At 47.7% G+C, this 27,920-nt stretch overlaps 1 protein-coding gene across 2 annotated transcripts in view; it reads right to left on the bottom strand.

Moving 5' to 3' along the window:
• The window catches only part of LOC119168211 (uncharacterized), a 500,388-nt gene that overhangs the window by 426,705 nt on the left and 45,763 nt on the right, over nt 1-27,920 (bottom strand). For both annotated transcript variants that reach the window (XM_075867474.1, XM_075867475.1), the window contains one exon: nt 10,071-10,354. In XM_075867474.1, the coding sequence (XP_075723589.1) occupies nt 10,071-10,354 (284 nt within the window). The remainder of the gene's footprint in view (nt 1-10,070; nt 10,355-27,920) is intronic.

The following is a 27,920-nucleotide window of genomic DNA, read 5'->3' as shown; positions in this document are numbered from 1 at the left end:
GCAGGCTTCCAGAATTTCTTTTCGCAGTGATGCAGGGACGACGAGCAAGTATGGGCTGCCGGTGGGAGAAAAGTTTTTCTTGTATAGGACGTCGTTCCTTAAACAAAAAGATGGCACTCCTCTCGCAAAAATTCGCGGCACGTCTTCCCGTCGTCCTTCTAAGAAATCGATAAGCGAAAGCAGGTCAGGGTCACGGCGCTGCTCTTGTGAGATAGTGGCCGCGTTGATGACTCCCAAGAATGCGGCGTCCATAGACTCGTCATTAATAGCGGCAGGCTCAACGGGTGACCGCGAGAGACAGTCTGCGTCGGTGTGCTTCTTCCCTGATTTATAAATAATGGTCATATCAAACTCCTGAAGCCGAAGGCTCCAGCGTGCTAAACGGCCGGATGGGTCTTTCAAGTTAGTGAGCCAGCAAAGCGAGTGGTGATCACTGACGACCTTGAATGAGCGGCCGTACAGATACGGTCGAAATTTGAGAACCGCCCAAACCACGGCGAGGCACTCTTTCTCGGTAGTCGAGTAGTTCTCTTCCGTGCGAGAGAGAGCTCTGCTGGCATAGGCTATCACTTTCTCGGAGTTATCTTGCCATTGTATCAGTACGGCGCCCAGGCCTACATTGCTTGCGTCGGTGTGAAGTGCTGTTGGCGCTTCCTGGTCAAAGTGCGCCAGAACCGGAGGTGTTTGGAGGCGTTGGCGTAATTCGTTGAACGCTGTTTGTTCCTTTTCGCTCCAAAGAAAGGGGACATCCTCTCGTGTGAGCCGCGTCAGAGGCGCCGCAATAGACGAAAAGTTGGCGATGAATCGTCGGTAATAAGCGCAGAGGCCTAAGAAGCGTCTCACTGCTCTTTTGTCATGCGGTGCGGGAAACTTTGCGACAGCGTCGATTTTGCCCGGGTCAGGTCGAACACCTTCGTGGCTCACCACGTGGCCTAAGAAGCAAAGTTCGTTGAAACCGAAATGGCACTTCTCTGGCTTTAAAGTCAGGCCAGCCGAGCGTATAGCTTGTAGAACTGCGAATAATCGACTTAGGTGCTCCTCGAATGTAGCTGAGAAGACGACAACGTCGTCTAGATAAACCAAGCATGTCTGCCACTTAAGTCCTGATAGCACAGTGTCCATTAAGCGCTGAAAAGTGGCTGGCGCTGAGCATAACCCGAATGGAAGCACTTTAAATTCATAAAGACCGTCGGGCGTCACGAAAGCAGTTTTCTCACGGTCTCTCTCGTCGACCTCTATTTGCCAATAGCCACTTCGCAGGTCCATCGATGAGAAATAGCGTGCATGCCGCAGCCGATCAAGAGAGTCATCTATACGTGGCAGTGGGTAGACGTCTTTCTTCGTTACTTGATTTAACTTGCGGTAATCTATACAGAAACGCAAGCTGCCGTCTTTCTTTTTAACCAATACCACGGGGGATGCCCAAGGACTCTTGGAAGGCTGTATTACGTCATCTTGGAGCATCTTCTGAACTTGCTTTTGGATCTCCTCACGTTCTTTCGGAGCCACACGGTATGGGTTTTGACGGATCGGTCTCGTATTTTCTTCAATGATGATTCGGTGCCGGGTCAGTGGTGTTTGCTTGACTTTCGACGTGCACGAAAAACAATTTTTGAACTGGTGTATCAGCTCTAGTAGGCGCTGTTTTTCCGAGGCTGACAGGGTTGAGCAAATGTTGACAGACAAAGGTGTCGAGGCTGGGATGGTCGCCTCGTCCGGTTGCAAAGCGAAGCAATCTCTGGCTTGGTCCACGTCGTCGTAGTAGGCAATCGCGGTGCCCTTCTGGATGTGACGACGCTCGTTGCTGAAGTTGGTGATGAGGACTTCTGCCCGCCCATCAATTAGTGCCAGAATGCCTCTCGCTATGGAAACACCTTGCGTAAGCAATAGCGTGTCTATTCGCTCCGCTATCACCTCATTACGGCACGGCCGTTCACACAACACCGACACAAGGCAGCAAGATCTCGGCAGGAGCATCACATCATCGGCTACACGTAAACGTTGCAGTTGTTCTTCAGTGGTGGCGTCGACGTAAGGATGGGCGGAAAAGGTGACGATACGTTCTGGGATGTTGATGATAGCACCGTACTCTCGCAGAAAATCCATACCCAAAATCAACTCTTTACAACAGTCCGGTAAAATGACAAAAGTGGCGACGAAGTTCGAATCATCGATTACGAGCCGAGCGGTGCATTTACCGGTTGGCGTCATTAGCTGCCCACCAGCACTCCTTATGCTCGGCCCACTCCACGGCGTCTTAACCTTCTTAAGGCGGTCGGCGAGCTCTTGTCGCATAATAGAGAAGTCAGCACCAGTGTCAACCAGTGCTGTTACGTGGTGCCCGTCTATAATAACGCTGAGGTCGGCACGTGCAAATTCATTGGCAGTAGTACTCGTAGTTGTTGTCGTCTTCGTCATCACCGTCGTCACGTCGTCTTTGTGTAGAGGCAAGGGGGTCTTTTTGGCGTCTCGGCAATTGGCAACCTTGCCCCCGGAGGTCGCGGCAGTTAGTTTCCCTGGCACGGGCTTGGGGAGCGGTTTCTGATGGCGTCCGCGTATCTTTGGCGATTCGGGGAATTCTGACCTCGTGCAGGTGAGGGAGACCGCCAGCGACGACTTGGTGAAGACGCTTGGTTGGTCGGTAGGTGATCAGCACCATGGTCACGAGGGTCTTCAGAATAAAAAGAAGCGGGCCGAGAAAAGTTTCCAAACCGGGTTTCTCGATGACGGCAGTAGCGCGAGATGTGGCCTGGTTCGCCGCAGTGGAAACAAAGGGGTCGACGGTCGGCAGTGCGCCACAAGTCGGTCCGACGTACTGGTGGTCGCCGCACAGGTTCACGCTGCCACCACGGCAAGGTAACGGGCCGCGGCTGAAAGGGTGCTTCTTCTGGGGCAGGCGGATGACGGCGGACGGCATCAGCATAGGTCAGTGGACGTGGTTCGGGTGGTGGCGCCGGTGATGGAAAGGCTTGCCGTAGTTCCTGGCGCACGATTTCTGCAACAGAAGCAACTGGGGGATCGGTAGACGGAAGGCCGAGGGCCCGCAGCTCTTCCCGAAGGATTTGTCGAATCATTTGCCGTAAAGAGGTTTCGGAAACGGCAGCGTTTTGAGCGGCGGCACCAACAGGCGTTTGGTCGGGCAGGCGGTCAAAGTGGCGGCATCGTTGCCGGAGCGCCCGCTCAATGACAGTCGCCTCTTTGATGAATTCATCCACTGTTGTTGGCGGATTTCGTACAAGGCCGGCGAAAAGCGGTTCCTTAACTCCCCGCATCAGATGACGAACTTTCCTTGCCTCGGGCATGTCAGGGTCAGCGCGGCGAAATAGGCGGGCCATATCCTCAGCGAACATGGCCACGCTTTCGTTCGGCTTTTGCATGCGGGCTTCGATCATCTGTTGTGCGAGATCCCGTCGGTCCGCACTCAGGAACGTCTCGAGAAGCTTTTGGCGGAAATTGTCCCAGGTTTGGAAAGTAGGCTCCCTGTTCTCGTACCATGTGCGAGCGCTATTTTCCATTGCGAAGTAGGCACGGCCAAGTTTTTCTTGCACGCTCCAACGATTCACCACAGCGGTCCGCTCGAACTGGTCGAGCCAGTCCTCGACGTCTTCATACGGTTCTCCACGGAAGACTTCGGGAACACGAGGAGTCTCAAACGTTACCTGGTAAGGGTGAGTCGTCTGGGCCGGGGGAAGATTCGCAGACGCTGAAGGGGCCGCCATGTTGGTAACAGGAGATGCCGTCAAGAGTTCTGGGCTTAGGCCTAATAGGCGCCGGCTGAATCGGTGTACTGGAGTCGCAACAAGACGTTGAGGCTCCGGACTGGGTGTACGGTCCCGAACAACGCTTTCTTGCATCAGGTTGCAGGCCCCAGCACCTCCACCAGTGTCGCGACGTCAAGAGAGAGGTCGTACTCGAAGACGCTGAGAAAACAGCAGCGGGTCGGTCTTTTTGTTAACCGCGTGAGAGAGAGTTCCTCATCTTTCTCGTTGTTGCGTTCTTCATAAAAGCGTGCAGATGCGCGTATGCGCTGTCGCCTTCGTCTTTTTCGCGGGACGCACGTGACAATATCATCCCTAAAACGTGACATTGATGTTGCTAATCTTTCTGTGCGTCGCCGCATCGCCAGCCTTTGTTTGTTTCACAAGTTCTTTCACAGTTCCCTCAATCAAGCACCCTACATCATCCCACCAACGCGCATATCTCACCGCACAACCCATCCTTATTCAATCGCACGCGCTCGCACTATATATATGGTATGCTTTTGCTGCCTCATTTTTTCTTCGCACAGCAGTGGACTGGAATGGCCTTCCCCGTGACATTGCAGCCATCACGTGTTCATCAACGTTTGCGCAAAACATAAATACATATTGTTTGTCAGAAGATCACTCTCTGTAACCTCCATTTGTTTACCCACCCCTTACGTAATACCACCTCGCCGGGGTCTTTAAGGTAATAAAGTGAAGTGAAGTGAAGTCACGAGATATCCGGGAAATTAAAGTTCTCAAAACAACGGCAAATAACAAAGGTGAAAGTGGCACCAATGTCATCCCAGAAGGTTAAATAAAGCTCAACAGGCTACCCATTCGGCCCAGGAGCTGCACCAAGCTTCATAGAAGACAATACCTCTTTCATCTCATGAGCTGATGGACTTGTACAAGGTTGTGCCTCTGCCTCTGGTGGAACCTCAGGCAGACCGCTAGCCATTGTAAATGTTTCAGTGGCATTATGATGAGCTCACATAGTCGCACGAGCCATGTTTTCGTAACAGGTTCAAAAGAGCGATCAATCACGTGCAGGTGTTGGTGCAGCGGGAATGGCGCTAGTGGCTTGGTTAATCAACGGACTTGACTCTCTGAGACGTCAGCTTTTCGGTATGGGCAGCACTTCAGGGTGAGCACATGAATTACGTCTGCAACACCAAGCAGCGATGATGCTGCAATAAGACGTTGGAAACGGCTCCGTAGATCTCGCTGCCATGCGCGCGTCAAAGGAGTTAGTCTATCGACCCGAAGAGCAGTGCGTAGCTTTGTGACCGTGTCTGCAAGTTCTTCCGACATACGCTGTCTCAAAGCACGGCCTTCAGCTGAGCAGTTTAAACGCCCCTGCATCTTAAGCGCGTCCCAGGATCGTGAACTATAGATCCAAAAAGGGAGGCGAACATGTAAAATCGGAGTGCGAACGCGCATCGTGCAGAACGCGATGTCAAGACGCCATGCTCTCACTGACGACGAAACGGGAAAACAAGACTCGCGTACTCGTGGTTGATGATCGGAGACATAAACAGGCCCGGGATGCTGGTAATGATAACACATAGCATCGCGACACACACAAAGCTATAGCGCACTTGGCATGTGGAAGCGATCCAGCCTGCTAGACGACGAGCCACACCGCCATGTCCAGTGATATCATGATTCATGTACTTCTCTGTACGCGTCTATAAAGAGAAGTGCTGGACAAGGCGACACAGCCCGCGTGCGTTCCATTGTGGTCGACCCCATCCCAGGCCCTGCACGTCACCTCGGGTATCTAACACACTGCTAAAATCACCAGAGAGTATTACAAGCCGACCATGGAGACAATACACGTCCAGGTCACGTAAAAAGAATTATTACAATTTATTGCTTAGACAGGCCAATAAATTCATAGAATACTAACGTGAATGACGATAGCAGGCCGTCGAAAGCCAGTACCCGGACAATAGCCCATCATAGAAAACGTGGTGATGTCGCAAAAGAGTTCAGTTATAAAACTGCTTGTTTAGAAAAAGTGGTTAACGATTTAGAGCACTTGGTATTCTACTATGAGAGAGCATAAAGCCGTCTCCTGGGCCCCACACTTGATGACGCCGCGTTGTCAAAAATTACGCCGTGAACGAGTTCGTGTGTTTAGATAAAGTGTTCAGCGATTTAGAGTTCTCCATTGCACGCATGCCGTTCAGCCAGATGTGTCTATAAACATTGTGTGTAATGATTTAGAAAACTTTGTACTCTACTATAGGAGAGCAGAAAGCCGTCCCTGTCGTTATCACTACGAGCGATTGTTGCCCTCGCGATCCCCGACGACAGTGCAGCTCTGGCCGACTGGGCTGGTCCTACGCCAACTCCTGACGCCGGTCTACGACGACGACGACGACAGCGTAGCTCTGGCCGACTGGATTACCCCTACGCCGTCTCCTGTCGCCGACAAGAGCTCTCGCCAGTAGTGCCCCGTCCTCGGACTCCTGCGACCATCTCCATCTTTCCTATCTTCTCCTCACTTCCGTCGTTCGCTGTCCCTGCGCCTCGCTCTCTCCTTCCCCCTCTCTCTATCTATATACCTTTTAATCCTATCCTTACCCACACCCCTCGTGAGCTACTGTTGAGGTGCCCTCACCCTGAGAGACAGTTACGGGGCTCACTTTTCTTTTCTTTTCGTTTAAAATCACTCCCCCCACATCATCGCTACAGAGGGGAAGTGTGTTAAGAACAAAATTTTGGGTAATGATATAGAGTACCAGGAGAGCTGAACGCCAACCCGCGGGCATCATACTTGATTGATGCGCCCGTATCGACAGAAATTTGAATACACATAGCGCATCTCGAGGGGGGGAGGGGGTAGAAAAAGTGTGTAACGATTTAGAGTACTTGGTACTCTACTATGGGAGAGCATAAAGCCGTCCCTTGTGCGTTGTTGCACTCTATGACGAGAGTGACATCACTGACAGATTTTTACAGCTTGCTTGAAGGCACCGCGAATTATCTATGTATATATTGGCCTAAATCCAAGAAACCTGATATAAAGACCTGGTGAAACCAAAAAAAAAATTATCAATATAACAGCTTACCACATGGAGTCATCCTCACATTTTATAAGAAATATGCAAAACAAAGCAACTTGCGCTGGACTTTTATGAACAAACTGTCTGTTTTGTCTGTTTTCAAAAGTTATTAGTGTTGTATTGTCCAGAAATCGCCTCTCGGCAGCGTGTGCTCCAAACGGAAACTAAAAAGGTGGCACATATAGTCGCGGCCTCTGGTAGCGGTCTACGAAACGCTCTACGGGCACAACTCGACTGTGCGCCGCGAGGTGGCCGCGCCTCGGCCTCTCAACGTCATGGCGCGCTCGATTTGATTAGAAACAGTTGCAAAAATTAGGGGTCCCTAAAGCTTCGCCTTTAGGAGTTGAACGCGATAGCGACATCCTGTTTCTAGCGCGTATTTCAAACACTTAGTGCACGAAACCTTTTCGAATTCGCTATGTACCTTCTATACGTGGCATTAAGAGAATAGGCGCTGTAGCGTGTGTGCATTTTGTAGTGGGGTACCGAATTTCAACCACGGAGCCATCATGATAATGGGCGCTTGGACCTCCCATTGTTTCTACAATATTTCATGTTGCGTTCTGACGCATGTATACAAAACGCGTTGTGTTCGTGAAGCATGAAAGCTACTATCGCTGCATTTCCAAGCTGAAGCTTTGCGCTGGTTTTGCAAGCAGAGGCGTGACAGTGTGATAAATCAACCGCCTGCCTCGCAAACGACCCGGGTTCGGTCCCCGCTCTGCTCTGGGAATTTTTATCATATATATGATACTGAAACGTTTCGTATTTGATGTCCAATAATTCCGTATGTTTCCGTAAGAATCTTACAGAAATATGTGGAAATTATGTAGAAAATATACGGAAAACGTATGGATTCCGTGTGGAAACTTATGGAATGATTGGACTCGCATACGGAACGTTTCGGTGGGGATATTCATTTATTTTATTTGCATCATCCTCAATTTTCCGGTCACGCATAAAATGCTTTTTCTTTCACAACCAATGACGCCGATGCCGACCCCGTAATTTCTGCGAGACGAGCTCTTTTAACAAAGGCGATAGACGTATTGTGCCGTGTTAGTCACGCTGTAAATGATCAGCTATTCCTTCCGCCTAGATAGAGAGAAGTTCATCGTGACAGAAAAGCGGAGATGTAGGCCTCAATGAATTGTTCGGCCTGATGTCCAGCGTTTAGAAAGCGGAGGAGGTGGTAAACAGAGGAGCAAGAATGTGTTGACGATGGTAAGGAAAGTGCCGATCAAGCAAAACTTTGAATGTCCAAAAGCAATTTACGGCATCTTGTCGAGTTCTGCCTCTCGCAAAAACTTGTACAGCGCTTCCAAAATGTAGTCTTGAAGACGAGGTAGTCCCAACAGACCTTTTTGTGTTCTTATTCTTGTTGCTTCTTGGATTTCAGAAAAAGGAGGCCACATAATTTATTTGCGTGTACAACCTTACTGACCGCATTACGACTGTGTTTGGAGTTCACTCGTCGCTATGTGCACCTTATCGTAAAAGAACTTGTTGTTGGGCTAGTTGGTAGAGCATTTCTAAAGGTTAATTCAAGCACGAAAACACGACACGATCACTCACACACGCACACATCCATGCATCAGCGCTGTGTGTGTTTGATGCATGGATGTGTGCGTGTGTAAGTAATCGTGTCGTGTTTTCGCGCTCGAATTAACCTTTAGAAATGCACCTTATCGCCCGCGCAGAGACAGTCTGCGAAGTGTGTGGCACGGCGAGGTATGTGGCACTCCGGAGACTACTGAACACCTTTTGTGCTTCCGCTCAGAAGCTTTTGATGACGCGTTTATGCTTATCTCGCTCGAACGAATCTGTAGTACAAAGAGTTCACAAACAGGAGAGCTGAAATTCTACACTGTGTTAGAAAGGCTGAACTATCAAATGAGCCGCGGAGAGAAAGGAAAAGAGTTAGTGCACACGATCTCTCTTACTCTAACAAACTGTGAGTATAACAAGCTGTCACTACACTATACTCAGTCACAACTTGAAGAAAACATCAGAGTTCCTCCCACAGCCATCGCTGTCCCTCTCAGAGAAAATCGGAATTGGTGCCCCGTTTAATAGCGCTTACTCCTTTTTGTGACGTCAAGCACTCTACGAGTATTACCGATTGCTGACGTTTCTGTAGAAACCCATTTTTGCGTTGCTGCCCTTAGGTAAGAAACCTGAATGTCTTGGTAAATTTCTTCAGGGATTCATGACTGCTGAGCCAAATGTGTGAGATTATTATTATTATTATTATTATTATTATTATTATTATTATTATTATTATTATTATTATTATTATTATTATTATTATTATTATTATTATTATTATTATTATTATTACAATAAAGTTATATTATATACGGGGTAGGGGGCGTCGAACCTGCCGAGGCGGGTGACGTGATTTATTGCCCCGGTACATTTCTTGCCATGTAACGCGCCAGGCATGGCTCTGTGACGTAGAGCTCGCCGAAGTTGCCTAATTTCTCAATTGACCCAGTGTCTGAGGAGGTGCCACTGTTCTTATAGAATTACTTTCGAATATACTGACGTTTTGCAGATGTCCAGTCACATCTTGCAACAGTTGCCAAAGCGGTGCCGACACGGCCCGGTGGCACCGACCTAGAAAGCAATTAGTGACGCGAACACTGTTTCACCTGCCGGTATTTTAAAAACCTATTGCACTGTTCCCGGTGTTACAGCACGGGCTTGTAGTCCTTTCGACCAGGGGCGAAAATCCAGAAATAACCACAAGGGCGACACATATCTTGCTATGGCGACCATTTTTTCCCATAAGTGTGGTAGGTTTTACTTTGACTTATATGAAGATTGAAATCAAGCCTTGAAGCCAAATTGAAAAACGAGCATGGGCTCCCAGCTCACGTGATTGCATTGTTGTATTGAGTTTTTTTTTTTTTTCTGAAACCAACCCAGCGGCAGTTGCGATATCATTAGTCTCACGCAGCTGAGGTTTTCGGAATACCAGAACATGAAAAAAATAAGAAAATAAAAAACAGCCATAAACAAGTTGAACACGCCTCACTTAACTCTGAAGCCATTCAAAAATATCACGTTTGAAAGAGAAATTTCAACGGGGAACACTTGCAAGGGTTGTCCCTCCTAGCAAGGGGGGCCAGGACCCCCATGATTCTCCGTAACTTACGCCACTGCATTCAACCATGGGCCCATGTATGTCAAATCATATTAAGCGCCGCTGCCCATATCTTGACCAAACGAAGGCACTGTTGTCACTCACCACGGCGTCGGTGCCCTGCGTCCGGGTTGCGAACCGGTCTCGGCCGCCTGCGGGTATCGCTGCGACGAGGCGAGGCGACGCGTCGGCCGGGGCGGCGACGTGGGCCTCAGCGGTATTCCCGTGGCGGGACACCAGTGCTCGAGCGACTGCACCATGTCCAGGGCCTCGCGTCGCAGCTGGCTACCGTGAGAGTGGCACAGGTCGCAGCAACCCTCCACCAGGGGCGAGTGGTGGTCAAGCTGGGCCAGTCTCGAGGCCACCACAGAGGACACCGGTTCGTCCACCTGGGCAGCATGTGAGCCTTTCACCGCCTTTCCCATGCACTAACTGAACACTTTTCCAACACTTATTGCTTTCAGTATTCATTTTCAAGTGCTAAACGCTGTAGGGGCTCGGATTCCGGTATGCTGTCGTTTGTCTGTTGCGGTATGCTGTCTTACGTAGTCGCTTGTCACGCTGACAAAACCATCAAGTATGGTCATGGAAAGCTGGTGGCAAATTAGTGAGAGAGAGGTGGAGTAAATAAATGGTGAGGAGGAGAGAACGCAGAGTGTGAGAAGGCACCACAGCATCAAAAAATGAAGGGCTTTCTTTCCCGCCATGGAATACTAGAAGACTGCACGTTTGTAACGCCGGCGCGCTCTTGCTTGTGAATAGCAGCGTTGCCAAAGGGCCGGCAAATCACTGCTCCGCACTTTTCCAAGCTTTCATGCTCAGTGCAGCTGCATAAAAGTTTGCTTTAGCGATCAAAGAGCAGGACTAATTGATACCCACTGTCACTGACAAATCACCGGTAATCAAGCTTACTTCTTTGGCTGAACGTTAAGTGGTTGCTTCACTAGCCCCAGTCTAAGGTCTCTGTGTATTCACACACCTTCCACCTGCCACCGCTATTTCTCTATTTTACGTGAGTGCGTATACGCACACACACGAACACACGCGCAAATATCCACAAAAGGCGGCTGACCTCCCCCCCCCCCCTCCCGCAAAAAAAAAAAAAAATGATGGCTACGCCACTTGGGCGACCCAGCACACCCATGAGGTGGCGTCGAGGCAAGCCTTTGACGTCCCCTTATGGGAGGCCCGGCCACATAAACCTGCTGGTTTCTCATAATAAAATTTATTCCTCCTCCTCTAGGCTACGCCACTGGTGAAACACACGTCTTTCATGCGCGTCCAGCATGTCCTCGACTTTTCCATCGCTAACCTGCATCATACGAAATGCATATGCCAACTGTCGCCGTTACTTTTTAAGGTTTCTGCACTGCGCTAAAGTTAAAGCAACACAGTCACGTGTACGTAAAAAGAGTGAGTTTCTAGCACGGCACGTACGGTCTGCCTACTTCGACATCTGCGCCGGGATAACCCCCCCCCCCCCCTCATCCTTTCTTTCCCTGCTCTCTCAGCAAAACATCCACCACCAAAGAGCAAAGTGGGCAAACAAGCAAACAAGAGTGCGAACGTGCCCGAGCTCCGTTTTACACGGTCACGCTTCAACGCGCTTTGCGGGCATCCTGCAAGCAGCTGGGACAGGAGACCAGGGGAGGTGTGGTTGTTGCGAATGAGATGGTTCACGCCGGGCACACGACCACAGAGTGTGGACAGTTAGGAGTGGGCTAAACAACGGCAAGAAAATGCTAATGGTTTCTCTTGTTATTAGTAAATTTCCCTCTCCGAAACACTAAAACCACCACAGTCTCTGTCCGCATCAACAAGCGCGCCCCGCAGTACAGCATTAACAGATCCATTAGCACATGTGAATGACGACAGTGAGTAAAAAAAGAAAAAGAAATACAATTTAAGAGAGTTTTTCGCTGAGATAGTTGGTTCATTACTTGAGAAAAATGGCTACATCACAAAGAGGACGGCGACAAAGTGAAGACACGAACTGAAGCCCGCGTTTGTCAGTTCGTATCTTCACTTCGTCTCCGTTTTCCTTGCTGCATACCAATTTTTCTCGAGAAACTTCTAGAGAGCTGCCCATATAAAACTACAACATATATGTTCTTGTTCACTATAGAGTTGCCGCAAGCACTCCCTATTGTGCTCCCTTTGTGGTAGAGAAAATTCCAACAGATTAATACTTCAAACATCATGCCATTGTTTCACTCAATAAACAAAATTCTAAACGTACAAGCTCCTTGACTAGGATTCAGCCTTGCTGTTTCGAATATTCTGTTCTTGGGAACGTGCTCGTTTGGACATTGCCACCGTAATGTTGTCGCAAATGTTGTAATCTGACAACTGAAGCAATACGCCGTTCTTGCTACATTTATAGCGCTGCCAATCAGATTTACTTCAATTAATTAAGGAGATTTACAGCTGCGATGCAGATCAAACTAGTTACATGTTCTCACCCAATTCTCGCCCTGTATACATTTGAATAGGTCGCGAGTAATCAATGGAGAAAAATAACATCATCATCATTAAAGCGACTACAGTACCTAATTCACTATCACAATTTGTCTTGTGTGGGCCGATTCATGTACGGCGTTCAAGAACAAGCTGGCAAGATGGTAGCACATTTTGTCCTGCACTGCGTTTTGGCGAGCTATTTTGTTCCATCGTCAGCTGGCGTACAAATTTATATTCAAATTCAAATTTATTTCCACCTTGTACAATCTCACAGATGGAGGACAACGGGAAAAAAGCTGGCGAGAGGCGGCTTGACTAGTCCGTAGCCCAAAATAATCTATGGCATGTGGGCAACAGCAAAGACAAAAAAACCGTTCACAAAACGAAAACACCAAAACGTACGATTAGTGCAGAATAAAAGCAACATACAAGTGCCTGCAAAAAACCATGCAAGAATACAACGCCAGGATCAATAAAATTAGCTTTTTATACAAACATAGATCTAAGTGCAACTGAGGAGCAACAAAACAAATCAAAATCGATTGACTGATGATGGTTTAACAATGATGGTAAAGATACCACGCCCGTACAGACAACCTAGTTATTCCAGCTTAGGTCAGCTTGCTATTCGAACGAAACTGTTTGCAGTGGCTCAAACAATGCCACCGCCGCCCAGCAGCAACACACAGACCCCCGCATGTGGCAAGTTGGCAGATTTGGCAGCATACGAGTGCTCCGCTTCATGTAGCGCATGGCGTCGCACATTTCATGACCAAATGGCGGCCGTCGGTGGTCCACGTGGTTTATAGCCGGTGACGCGTAGAGCTTAATTTGGCCTGAAACTTTTTTTTTTTCGGTCTATTTTTCACAAAATAGAACAGCTGGCGAAGCGTACGGGTGTGGTATCAGTCGTTCCTCATTACAATGCATAGTCATAATGGGCCCTACACTTCCATCGTTCACTGAGTATAGCAAGTTATTCGGTGACCATGTAGTAGCGCCTTCGAAAAGAAAATCGACATTTGGCGTCAATTTCGTTTCGGAAACCATCTTTCAAGTATCCGCAACACTTCACCAAATTGGTCAGCCATGCATATTTAAAACTCGGCTCTCCAGTTGGTAACGGATTCTACGGGGACAGTAGGCTTGAAAGGTGCCTGTCTATGCGAGGGGGGGGGGGGGTGCTGCGGCAGTTGCCACGCAAAATGGGCCGATGCTCGCTCATGCGTAACTGAGTGCCAGGCAGTACTTAGAATACGCGAGGGTACGGCCGGCCCGCTCTCGAGCCACTGAGCCTTTTTGAAGCTCGTGAAACCAATCATTTACGGCCCTCCACCATTCTTCATCGGCGGCAGATGCGCTATCGCCCCGATGAGACCAGGCCGCGCGCGCTGCTCGTAATTACAACTGCGACGGAGAGAGGGCGCTCCGGTCGGCACCACGCAGCCACGCTTGCGCGCGCCGGTGTCACGTTTGCTCGAGCAGCTAGATGGGATATTTGTTAAGGGAAGTGGGTAAAGGGTGTTGTAAAAGCTGCTTGAAGGCTTTAAAAGCTGCACGCGGATAATTAGGCTGGGCTTAGACAACACGGCTCGACAAACAGAATGAGCGGGCGAGGTCAGTAGGACGGCGGTCGCGGGATCCGATAGCGGATCGAGGCGCGCATCGTAAAATCGAACCGTTGTATCTGTGCGCAGAAGCAAACAAAGCGCGCTGTTTTTCGCCTACGTGTATAGATTGCGGCAGTCTTGGTCCCGGTTCGTGACACGCATTATGGTCGACCGTTCACAAATGCGTGAGGTTTTGCACAATTTGAGGCCAAGGTTGTGAAAGGGATTGCAGCCGGACTTGGCTACCGTGACGCAAGTAGTTTATGACTGCTGGATACATGACAGGTTCTGCAAGCATAGGTCGGCGAACTCACTCTCGAGTCGACTAGCTCGTACTCATTCAAACTGAGATCAAGCGATGAGTCTGAGTCTGAGTCCGGGTGAGTAGTAGTTTCGTGAATCTGAGTCCGAGGGAGTTCGCCACAGAAAAAGTTCGCTGAGTGCGAGTGAGTCCAAACAGCCACATATATTTCTCGAGTGAGTCTGAGTGAGTTCCACTTCGTTTTGCTGACTTTAGGGGCTATCTAGTCATCTTTAACATTACTATCAGCCTTACCTGGATTCCCATTTATACTCACGTCTACTCACAGCTATTCTAAAGCAGTGACATGCATACACCATTTCCATATGTTTTGATATGAGGCGCGAATTACGTAGGGGGAGGGGGGTGCCTTGATTTCCCGCCCACCAACTTTTCAAGGGAAGTTCTTGATAAATATTCCGTATGCTGTCATCTATTCCAGCAAATATATGATGTTACTGATTTGCAAGTACTCGAAACTCGTTTTTGAAGATACTATGTCAGGGGGTGCCAAAAAGAGCACCGATTGCATGAGATATTGGCGTTAAGGAGCACAGACACCATGGTTTAAGAAGCTAGTTCTAGGCTAGCGGACTCATGAGTCGACCTACTCGGACTCATTCATACTCAGATCAAGCCATGAGTCTGAGTAAGTCCAGGCGAGTAATGTTTTGGTGAGTTTGAGTCTGAGTGAGTTTGGTTGAAGAAAATTTTTGTGAGTCTGAGTCCGAGTGAGCCATGCATGAATCTGAGTGGGCTCCACCAGTTTTGCCGACCTTTGTCCACAAGACATTGCTCCAGTTCGTACGCAACTCTAGCCTAACAGCGCTCGTTTTATACAGGCATACGCACAAAATATTATGCCTGAAGGGCTAGGAGGATATATATAAAAAAATTGCTGGAGTGGAGGGAGCGCTCTTCAAGTGAAGCCAGCGCCGCCATGTTGTGGTGGGCAGAAAGCTCGGCTCGGCTGGCTCGGTGGCGGCCAGCGCTGCCAGTTCACCTGCAGCGACGGTGGATTGCGGTTCGTGCGCCTGTCTTTCCTTGACAAGTGTGTCTCTGCAGTGCATTCGAATGCGTGCGGCTCGATTCAAGCGAGCATGGTACAATCCTGCGTAGCGTATGGGTGCACAAATCGCGCGATTCCTGCTTCCAAGATCACATTTCACAGGTGCGTACTGAAAGCACGTAGTGCTTACGCGGTCTAATACGGCTGACTCGTGTTTTTCATTGGTAGGCTTAAGGAATTAATATTTGGAAATTATTGGCAGGTTTCCAAAAGATGCTGAGACACGGAACCTATGGGAGCGAGCTGTGCGTCGTGAACACTGGAAACCGACAGATAAAGATCGCCTTTGCTCTGCGCACTTTGATCCGGCGTGTTTTGACCGGACCGGACAAACAACAAGGTTGAAAGCGGGAAGTGTGCCGACTTCGTTCGCTGCTTTTCCTGCCCACCTCCAGGCACCGGTAAGCATCGGAACTTCGCAGATATAGTGCTCTGACATCAAGGAGGTTGGAATGACGTAGACATATCTCTTCTGTCGTGTTTTGTCGACGTGACTGCATTGCTGCGTGTTTCCTCGCGAGCTTTTCGTCCCGTTCGCTCGTTTACAATATCGCTCAACACACGATTAGCGCATGATCATTGTCGAATGTTCCCGAACATGCTTTCGTGAATACATATATTCATGTTATGAGCAATAATTGAAGTATATATATCATTCTAAAAGTAGTTAATTTCCACTATGTGCTTATTTCAGGTGAAAAGGAAGCGGCCAGCACCAAAACCTCGAGGATGCAGTCCTGCTCAGCAGCAAGAGGCCTTAAATACTGAAGATCATGTCACTGTATCACCATCAAAGCAGTGGTACAAGACGAAGTTGCAGGAAACAGAAGACGAAAGATTGCACTTGAAGAAAAAAATTAAAACGTTGCAGCAGAGCAAACGAAGGCTGACACAAAAGAAAATCACCGCTGAAGAAATTATTAGAGGCATCGAAGAACAAAAGCTTTTGTCAGAAGAGGGCTCCAAGATGTTCGATGCAGCATTTTCTCCTGACATACAACAGCTGCTTCACCGGGCACGGACAGAAAGTGGAGGTAAATACCCTCCAGAGCTGCGAACGTTTGCACTAACTTTACATTTCTACTCACCAGCAGCCTACGAATTTGTGCGATCAAAGTTTAATGACGCCCTCCCTTCGCAGCGCACAATCAGAGAATGGTATAGGTCTGTTGATGGCCAACCAGGCTTTACAGGTGAAGCATTTTCTTTCTTGGAGAAGTTGGTTCAAGGTCGCTCTGAAACTCTTTACTGCGCTCTGATTGTCGATGATATGTCGATTAGGAAACATGTTGAACTTGTCGGAGACAGGGTAGTTGGCTACGTTGATTTTGGAGCATCTCTTGATGATGACAGCCTTCCTGAAGCCACAAATGTTTGTGTTTATATTGTTGTTGGCATAAACATGAGGCTGAAAATTCCAGTCGGCTACTTTCTTATCCACTCGCTCACTGGTTCTGAGAGGGCTGAACTAACAAAACAATGCATTGAACGACTGGAATCTGTGAAAGTTCAAGTTGTCAGTCTAACATTTGATGGTGCGTCATCAAATTTCACTATGGCAAAATGCCTTGGTGCAGAACTGAAGCCTGATCCTGTCGAGTTCTCCACATCCTTTAAAAACCCAGTTGATGAGTCAAGGGATGTGCATATCCTGCTTGACCCATGCCACATGATTAAGTTGATTAGAAATTCACTGGCAACAATGTGTTACATCACTGATGTTGATGGAAACCACATAAAATGGGCTTACATAAAGGCACTGGAGGCTTTACAGCGCGAGGAAGGGCTCCGCCTTGGCAATAAGCTAACTAAGGTGCATATGCAGTGGGAGAAGCAAAAGATGAAGGTACGGCTCGCAGTTCAGGCACTCAGCGCTTCAGTCGCAGACGCTCTTGAATTTTGCGAGCAAACGCTGAAGCTGCCACAGTTTAGAGGTGCTAGTGCCACGGCAAAATTTGTGAGGGTATTTGATCATCTCTTCGATTTGCTAAACTCCAGAAATGCGTTTGCAAAATCATACAAAGCCCCCCTTCGAAAGCAAAATGAGCCTTGTTGGAAACCATTTTTTGCCGACGCTCGAGAGTACATATGTGCTTTAAAAGACCCATTCGGTCGACCACTTTTGCAGGGAACAAAGAGGACAGGATTTGTGGGTTTTCTTGTGTGTATACAGAGCACAGAAAGTATCTTCAAGGAACTCGTTCATGAAGGTCAACTTAACTATCTGCTCACGCACAAGATGAGTGAAGATCACGCAGAAACTTTCTTTGGCTGTGTGCGAGGACGTGGGGGGTTCAACAACAACCCTACAGCTGCCCAATTCATGGCAGCTTACAAGCGTCTATTGGTCCAGACAGAAGTGAGATCGTCCACCTCAGGCAACTGTTCGCAAGATATTGTTTCTATTCTGGGTGCATCTGCCTCTGCCACTACATTTTGTGCAACCACTGAGGTCACATCGCGAAGGTGTGCCATCCTACAACCAGAGGACCACGATTACACAGACCGAATTGACTATCCAGAGAGCCTCTCCACATTCGTTTGCTCTGTCGTGCCTTACATTGCAGGCTTTGTCGCTCGCAAAATCGCTACTACAAACACCTGTGAGTTGTGCATAGAAGCTCTTCATGGAGCGGATACATCTCTATTGGTGAGACAAAAAAATCGAGGTGGACTCTTTTACCCTTCCGAAGACGTTGTGTCACTGTGCGAAACAGCGGAAAAGGGGCTGCGTCGACTGCAGGCTTCCACTCAATGCCTTAAGAACATACATGCCAATACCAAACAACTAGTCCTGGAGATTTTGAGTCAATCACTGGAAAAGAGGTGGTTTTCACAATTGGAACAACATCTTTTTGACGTCGACGTGTTGGACAACCATATTTACAACTTGAGCAAGCAAGTATTGGAGCTGTACATCAAGATCAGGCTGCACCACATGACAAAGGAACGAAGCCGGGAACTCGTGAAAGACAAAGTTAGGTCTTTGCTTTCAAGACTCGTCATTTTTAGGAATCAGTGAAACAACTTTGCCATAACGTTCATGTTGGCTAAAGGCTGAGAAAGCTGTACAAATAAAATTTTAACACATGAAAAACGAACCGTTCTGTAGTCTCTTTAAATACTGCCAGTGTATCGGCGACTATGTGAGCACGTTTTTACTTCTCTAGCAGCAATCATTTGCGAAAAAAAAACGGCCGCGGAAGTGCACTATATGCTACGCGGCCGCCTTCCTGCCCACCACAAGATGGCCGCCGCCGGCTTCACTGTGCTCTATGGGTAAGTATAGGCGGCTTCCACTCCAGCAATTTTTTTATATTATATCCTCCTAGCTGAAGGGCTATCTAATGCCGGAATAAAAAAATATTTGAATAAAATATATTCCAGATGTCTCAAACCAAGCCCAGTTAGCAGGCCACAATCACAAAATTCAAACTCACAATGACCGGAACAGTCAAGATAGTGGAAACGAGAAGCGCTGGGGGAGGGAGGGGGGGGGGCGGAGTGAGTCTCAACAAGATGTCAACCAACGTTTCCTTTTGAAATAATACCTTTCCCGAATGGCAAGACTGGTTGTTGGCGGGGCACATGCAGAGCCTGGAACAGCGCGCCTAGTCGGGACATGTACAGGAAGCACACATACACTGCGCTGCAGACACACACATGTACGCAGTGCTTTGTATGTGCGTCCCTTGTAGCTTTCTGTCCCGTCCAGGCGCACTGTTTCGCGCTTTGCATTCCGAAATTCCATGTAAGGGTCATTTCTGAAGGTGAGCCGACTCCCGGTTTCCAGGCACACGTCGGTTTTGATTCCCACCATGGCTGAAATCTGGGCACCGATTGTCAAATAGTCTTCGTGAGACCAGTCCCATACCTGTGGCTTTGCTCACGGAAATGCCATCAATTACAATGTGCCAGAAAATGATGCCAGTACTGTTCAGCAATGTCAACAGTTTGTAGTCGAATTCCGGAGTTTGTTTTAAACTTTAGTCAGCCAGGACTGCTTATTGCTTTCCCATAGCCTATATAGTACATCGTACTCTAAATAACCGAACATTTGTTCTAAACACAATTCTGTCGTCGTTGTGGAAGACGAATTCCTACGGCAGTGGTCATGTCATTTGCTGTGGGTGGTCAACGGACGTGTGCGGCTTTTCTTTCATCTGGCCTGCATGGTTCTTGTAGCCAGGCAGCCATGTAGCAGTTGCCGCATGTATGTAATACGTAGGCGTATGTCCGTATCCGTATAACTTGTTGTATATAAGAATTATTGCCATCAGTTTGTAATTATGTAAATAGCCTACATCATTCATAACATCTGACGTACATATCACTTTCATGGCCATGAAGTTGCGTATAGTGTGTATATATCATACGTCTAAAAATGTCATTTGCGTAAATTACGATAAGTTTGTATGTCCAGTACCATATGTTTCGAACATCCCGAGGACATGGACATTTTTGTCATAACGCTCCTTGCACATTGTGCTTACTCGTTGCTTATGCGTTCATTACTGCCCTTGTTGTACAGACAACATGTCCAATTGTCTCTTACGTACTGCGTCAAAATAAACTCTTTCTAAACATGTGAAGACGGCTTTCTGCTCTTCCATAGTAGAGTACCGAGTACTCTAAATCGTTAAATACTTTTTCTTAAGACACATTTATGTGCGCCCCGCCGCGGTGGTTTAGTGGCTAAGATACTCGGCTGCTGACCTTCAGGTCGCGAGATCGATTCCCGACTGCGGCGGCTGTATTTTCGATGGAGGTGAAAATGCTGTAGGCCCGTGTGCTCAGATTTGGGTGCACGTTAAAGAACCCCAGCTGGTCAAAATTTCCGGAGCCCTCCACTACGGCATCTCTCATAATCATATGGTGGTTTTGGGACGTTAAGCCCCACATATCAATCAATCATTTATGCCCACTCTCCACGAAAATAAATTTCTCTGAACACAGCTTGGTAAGGTGAAGGGAGAGAGAACACAACTTCATAGCTCGTAAAGTTGACAAGTGGGCGAGTTCGAAACTATGCACGTTTGTACATGGCCTCCGAGATGGTGGGCGCGCAGGCACACCTCCGCGCGCCCACCATCTCGGAGGCCATGACTTGCAAAAAACCAGGACGGAACACAAGACTTTCCTTCTCGGCATGTGCTCCATCCTGTTCGTGCTGATTTTTACAAACGTGCAACTTTATTCTGTGTGAAACCATGGAACCACTAGAGAAAGGTCCGCGGGCTGCGTCTTCGAGACATCCGGTGTATTTGATGGGACTTTATTATATTCACAACGTAACTCAATGTCTATTTACTTAGCATTTAGTCATATGTCGACATGAAACAAATTAAATCATCCACTAAAATTACATCTAATAGTTATCTGCTGACAGTAGCCATTTCCAAAGCACAAAAAAATATTTCTAAATTTACACCTATATAGACGCCACGCCTCAAGCGCAAACAAAATATTTCACCCAGTAGTTAAATACAAGAACTTTAGTCAACATGAATCTTTAATTTACCTTCAGCGCAGTGTTCGGTGTCACTTAGTAGTAACTGGTGCGCAAAAATGAAAAAAAAAAGGGGGGGGTAGTTCGCGTGTATACATGGGTGCACGCCGTGTCAGAAAGTGATACAGTTTACCCGTCATGATGTTCGGTATGCTTCTAGAGTGCTGCCCTGAAGATAACGGTATCTAATCTCGGTTACGGCCTTTTCGATGCAGGCGAAAACACTCGAGGTCCGTGTACTTGGATGTAGGTCCGAGTTTAACAACCTCAGGTGATCAAAATTTGCGGAGCCCTTCACTACAAGCGTCTCTCATAATTACAACGTGATTAAGGGACACTGAACCCCAGCAATTATTGATTATCGAGGATTACAGTTCCGAATCGGCTTCTATGCCTCGTGTATGTACAGTCGGAGTTACATTAGTCTATGGAGCGGTCAATCGCATGGATGCACGCTGTTGTCAATCTCAGCAGCTACCTCTCGTTAGCCACAATCGTTTGAATATCTAGCATGAGGTAGGGCCATGTTTGGCATGGCATTACGGCGTCGTTCTCTGCAAATATATACAAAAAATGGTAGGTTAAGCTGTCGGCTGGCCGCTCTAGACAAGTGTAATTCTGACCACACAATTCTTACGGACTGAAATTTTTTTTATATTTTAGTGCTAAGCAAAGCCTGTACCCATCGTCAGTTGGTCTTACATAGGCATCAATCCAATTCATGAGCTTGTATCAACACAAGTACTGTCTCTAGAAGACATATATTCGTCGGACATGAGGCAGTCATCTCGAGCAAAGACAATGCTGTGTTTACGAAAAATTGTTTACGGACAGTAGACATCAATTAATATTGTACAGTACATTGCAACCGAACAGAACACACACAGACACACAAAACTGCTACAAAATAATTTCTATTCATACCATACATTACACGATAAAAAAAAAGGCAGATCCCACATACACCGGGAATCGATGATATGCGAAACACGAATGAGGAAGATTATTATGTCACTTTAAAATCACCAAAATTTTACGAAGTGGAGGTAAATTATGCCGTACACGACTCCCGTGTAATGATCCTCATGTTTGAATGTGTCGTTTACCTTCGTCATCTGTTTACGTGACGTTATGCCAAATTTAGTATATGTGAACCTAGTGGAACGCCCGCGAGCAATCTATTAACGTGGTATGTTGTCATGTTCTTACATGACACGCGTGTCATGATTATCATGTCTGCACCAGTCATATACCTTCGTCATCCATTGACGTCACGTAACGTTAAATTTGGTATATGTGGAGCTAGCGAAACGGCCGCGGGTGCATCACGAAGGGCCCAATATACTCCAACGTAACGTTGAAGCGCGCGCCCGCTGGGCACAGCGACGCTATACGTTAGCAAAACGTGCGAACTATATAGTCCGACGCCAGGCGCGACCGGCGCGACCAGCGTCCGTCGGCGTGGCCCGACGCCAACCGGCGCGAAATGCTGCATTTCACACCCGCTACGTTGCACAGACAGCACTGCGTCTCCCTCTTCTCGTGACGGAGGGACGCCGGACGCGCATGCGTTAAAGCAACGCAGCGCGGCGCGCGCCTGCGAGTATACAGCAGGACCGGCGACTAGCGTTGCAACGCCGGCGTGACGCGACGTAACAAACGCCGGCGCACATGCGCGCTGTGGCACGTCGAAGTGTATTGGCGCTTTGACTGTGGCATGTATCATGTTGTCACATGACACGCATCTCATGATTATCATGTTTGCACCAGTCACACACGTTCGCCATCCACTGACGTCACGTAATACCAAACTTGGCATATGTGAAGCTAGCAAAACGGCCGCGATCCCATCATGAGTGTGACATGTATTCATGTTACATGACACGCATGTCGTGATTATCATGTTTGGATGTGTAATTTACCTATGTCGTCCATTCGCGTCGCGCAATACCGAGTTCGGTACATGTAAAACTAGCGAAACGGCCGCGAGCGCATCATGGGCGTAGCATGTAGTCACGTTGTTGCATGACACTCATCTCATGTTTATCATGTTTGCAACAGCATCATACCTTCGTCATCTATGCACATCCCGTAATAATATATTTGGTATAAGTGAAGCTAGCGAAAAGGCCGCCAGCGCATCATGAGCGTGGCATGTAGTCATGTTGTTACATGACACGCATCTCATGATTATCATGTTTTCACTAGTCACATACCTTCGTCATCTATTCACGTACCGCAATACCAAATTTTGCATATGTGACGCTAACGAAATGGCTGCGAGCGCATCATGAGCGTGGCATGTAGTCATGTTGTTACATGACACGCATGTCTAGATTTCCATGTTCGAGTCTGTCGCTTGTGTTCGCCATGCAATCATGTCATACCATACCAGTTTTTGCAACATGCCATGTGAACTAAACCACCGCAAGAGCAGCAAGATCATGAAATGTAAATCATGACAATCATGGCATACATGTCATTATTGTCATGTTATGATTAGTCAAATATGCTCGTCATATAGTCATGTTATGCCATACCAAGTTTGGTATTGATACCATTATCCAAACAGCCAGGAAAGCTAAAAGTCGTAGGCGGTTAGATCAGATAGATAGATAGATAGATAGATAGATAGATAGATAGATAGATAGATAGATAGATAGATAGATAGATAGATAGATAGATAGATAGATAGATAGATAGATAGATAGATAGATAGATAGATAGATAGATAGATAGATAGATAGATAGATAGATAGATAGATAGATAGATAGATAGATAGATAGATAGATAGATAGATAGATAGATAGATAGATAGATAGATAGATAGATAGATAGATAGATAGATAGATAGATAGATAGATACGTTCAAAGTCGCCGAAGTTGGCTAAGAAATTTAACAGTCACAAAGAAAACGCGAATAAGTACATATTGCGTATTTACATGGCCATTTCATCGTGTATTGAAGAAACATCAGCCTACCAAAACCATGCAGACTGAAAGACAAGTTTTACGCAACTCTCACAGCCGAATACAAAAGGGCAGGACCAGCGCCGGAGGAATTCCTTCTCGCTGAGAATGCTGTACGGTGTTGACAATACCGTATGGGGTTGTAATGACTGTGAAGTGTGTTACTGCGCGTGCGTGCTATTCTTCTCTCTCTCTCTCTCTTTTTGTGCATCTTCGAAACTCCTTTTATCTCTGCCCCCAGTGTAGGGCCGCATACCGATCCGTCTAGACTGGTTAACATCATTGCCTCTCCGTTTTCTCCCGTTCCTTCCTTCTTCGCATTTGTGAGAACAGTTGCGCTGGGCCACTTAATGCAGTCTGCCAACTGTAACTGTTCTATGTAACTAAGCTACATATTTTACTGCAACCATGCTTGCAGTCATTAACTTATTGAATGAATGCCTCCGGCTGATTAGCTTGATATAATTGCTTAGGAAGGTAAATGCCGATTTTATTTTACGACGTGTAAAGGATGACTTGCTTTATGTAAGCATCTTGAAATAAAGAAACGAGGCAGATGTGTTATAAACAACTTTAGTTTGATCAGTTCACCCTTATTCGCACCAATTAATCATACATGCCCGAAAAAGTCCTCATTGCACCTTGCAGCATGGTGACGGCTCTTCCGTCATTAATGCCAGCAGTGGATTCACTATCTCAAGTGGGTTAATTTCAAAGTAACGTTCTCTTCTATCTTCCTCAATCAGCCACTCGGAGAAATGTTTGGCTCCAATCCCCATAACTCTCATCAAATGTGAGGTCCGGGGGACGGCTTTATGCTCTCCCATAGTAGAGAGTACTCTGAATCGTTAACCACTTCTTGCTAACAACCCTCCCCCCCCCCCCCAACACCATTCAGTAAAATGTAAGGCTCATGGGACAGATTTCTGCTCTCCTATAGTAGAGTACGTCGTACACTGAATCGTTAACAACTTTTTTCTACACATATGCTTTCATAACGACCGCAATATATAGCGTTTCTCGAGCACAGTTTGCAATATGAGGCCCGCCCTGATGGAAGGCTCCAGAAATTTCGCCCATCTTGTATACTGTAACGCAGCGCTAACATGACGTAATACGTGGACTTCTAACATTTCACACTTCGCACCGAAATGCGACCACCGCTGCCGAGGTTGAACCCACGACTTACGGTTCAGCAGTCGAGCCCCATAGCCACTGTTCCACAGCATTGATTGATTGATTGATTGATTGATTGATATGTGGGGTTTAACGTCCCAAAACCACCATATAATTATGAGACACGCCGTAGTGGAGGGCTCCGGAAATTTCGACCACCTGGGGTTCTCTAGCGTGCACCCAAATCTGAGCACACTAGCCTACAACATTTCCGCCTCCATCGGAAACGCAGCCGCCGCAGCCGGGATTCGAACCCGCGACCTGCGGGTCAGCAGCCGAGTACCTTAGCCACTAGACCACCGCGGCGGGACTGTTCCACAGCAGCGGCCAGTCTGCTTTCGTACACCGCCATATGCCATCAACTATACCCCTCCACATAACGAATCAGAGCATTGATGGCATCAAGAACTTTTTTTTAATCTAATTAGGCGCTCGTGTAGTGCTCCTTCTCATTTTCTGGTTTCAATGGCTAAATCGTCCACGTGTTACGCTGCTTTTCGCACCTTTAGCGGGGTATATACAGTGACACATGGCTGTGACGTTGAGGAAAGCATCATTCGACGGATTTGAGACGATACGAAACCTGTGTTCGATAGACGGGAAATCAAACTACAAGCAATACACACTGTACACTGATAGCGGTGAACAATCGCGAAATGATCATTGTTTCATGATTTTAGAGTACCGTATCAGATCTAATTTGTATGCTAATTCGTTTTTGTTCGTTCCATTAGAGAATGTAATCACTTATCAAATGAACAAGTGTGCTGCAGGTATTAATGAAGATGTGTTTTTCTCGACATTGTAACCCCCCTGCTGCAGCGCCTTCGGGATAAGCGGGGTAATCATTGAATAAATAAAGAATAAAGAACAGAGAGTCGGCCGTCGATAATTTGATCAACTCACAGGGGGACGCATGAGTTCAAGAAAAAACTGGACTATTCGCTTTCGCAAGCCCAAGCCTAACAAATTGGTTCATTGATATGTGGGGTTTAACGTTCCAAAACAACATATTATTATGAGACACGCCGTAGTGGAGGGCTCCGGAAATTTTGACCACCTGGGGCTCTTTAACATGCGCCCAAATCAGAGCACGTGGGCCTGCAACATTTCCACCTCCATCGGAAATGCAGCCGCCGCAGCCGGGATTCGATCCCGCGACCTGCGGGTCAGCAACCGAGTACCTTAGCCATGATCACCGTGGTGGGGCAGCCTAACCGAAAATCCCAAAATAATCTGGAATTTTCGCAGAAATTCGGACGTGCTTCCCACAAGGCAATCGTTACAAGTGTAATTGGCCGGTAAGATGAAACATGGAAAGAAAGGAGCGCGTGTGACATGGTGATGATAGTGATCGAATGCGTGCCTTGCAGTGGTGTTTAAACAGCGGTTGAGACAAAACGCTTTGTCGGAGATGAATGTCTGGCTCAGAATAGCTTGCTACCAACGTGTGTATTACATAGGTATCTATTCTGAATATCCGTGAATCTATACGATGTGAAACGCTGCTTGCGGAAACATCACTTGTTTAATCACTTTTTGATTCAGCTCGACGACAATAGGAACGAAATCGGACTGTGTAGGCCATGTAATACGTAGCACACGTAACCAGGGGTCTGTCAGACTGTCACAAGTAGTGCCGGGGGACACAAGCATGCGTAGCCCAGGTCATCAGAGAATGAAGTGGTGCTTGCAGGCTTAAAATGGCATCAACTCGCATGGGTTATAAATCGGAGACAGTTGGCATTCGGCCTTCACATTGCACTGGACAATGTAACCTGATGTCGAACAATGCAACCTAGGAGGTATGGTGTTGCGCCTTTGGGTAGCGTGGTGCGGACTCGGGCCATCCGAGTCCCCGGAGAGGACGAGTAGAGAAGCCGGAGAAGGAGAAAAAAATGTTTATATACAGTATTTACATGGTAGCGTGGTACAACGTGAAAAGAGAATCACCCCCGAGCGCCTCTGCGCTAGCGTTTTTATACATCGTCCGCCTTCCCAAGATCCCTTGCAAAGAAAATTTATGCGCAGGATACTCCAATGAGATCGTCGTCTTCCTCTCCGTCCCCGAAGAGGGAAAGCCAAACACCGCCTCCCTCTGAACCTAGGAAAGGGGGCAAGGCATGCCCAGTTCGCTGTTTGGTGAGGGAGACCCCACGCGCCAGCGTGGCACCACAGTGAGATGACGTGGAATCCCATGCGCAAAGTCGCTCCCTGATGCAGCCAGGTTGACTCAAGCAAGGCAGAATACCCCGTACAGCTGCTGGGTCGACGCTGCTTCGGAGTGTTGCTCTCGGCGGCTGACAAAAGCTTGGCCAACGACTTTTGTGTCAAGAGGAGCCGGCGACGTGGTTTTTCCCGATTGTCCGCGTCCGTCGCCGTCCCGGTGCAGGGTTGACTCATCAACAGCTGCCAGGTGCCAGCAGGCCGCGAAGACCACGTGGAACTTGGGCGAGGCACAACAGCACCCCCGCCGCCAGATGATACATCGGGAGGTCGAGTTGTTCCATGCAGCTCGGCCGGGTCGATGTCGGCGACGTTCCGGCAAGGCTCTTGCTTTCTCGAAGGGCCTGGTCAAACTGGAATGCTCCAAGAGCTGGCCTCTGCGCCCCGCTTCGGTGAAAAGTGGGTGACAAGCTCCAAGAAACGACCTTTGTCAGCCACACACAATGCGACAAGCACCGCGTGCACGCCACTCTCATCGCCAGGCCTCAGATTTTACAAAGCAAACATCTTATCTTAATAACTTAAGCTCAAGGAAACAATGTGCATACTAATCGGGACAAGTGTCCAGTAACTCTTTCATACGTAATTCCATTTGGAATCGAGATAACATTATAATTAAGCTAAACAAGCAAA

Source organism: Rhipicephalus microplus, chromosome 6 (genome assembly GCF_043290135.1).
Source record: "Rhipicephalus microplus isolate Deutch F79 chromosome 6, USDA_Rmic, whole genome shotgun sequence".
Classification (NCBI taxonomy): domain Eukaryota; kingdom Metazoa; phylum Arthropoda; class Arachnida; order Ixodida; family Ixodidae; genus Rhipicephalus; species Rhipicephalus microplus.
The sequence above is the reverse complement of the archived record's forward strand: the minus strand, read 5'-3'. Positions and strand labels throughout refer to the sequence as shown.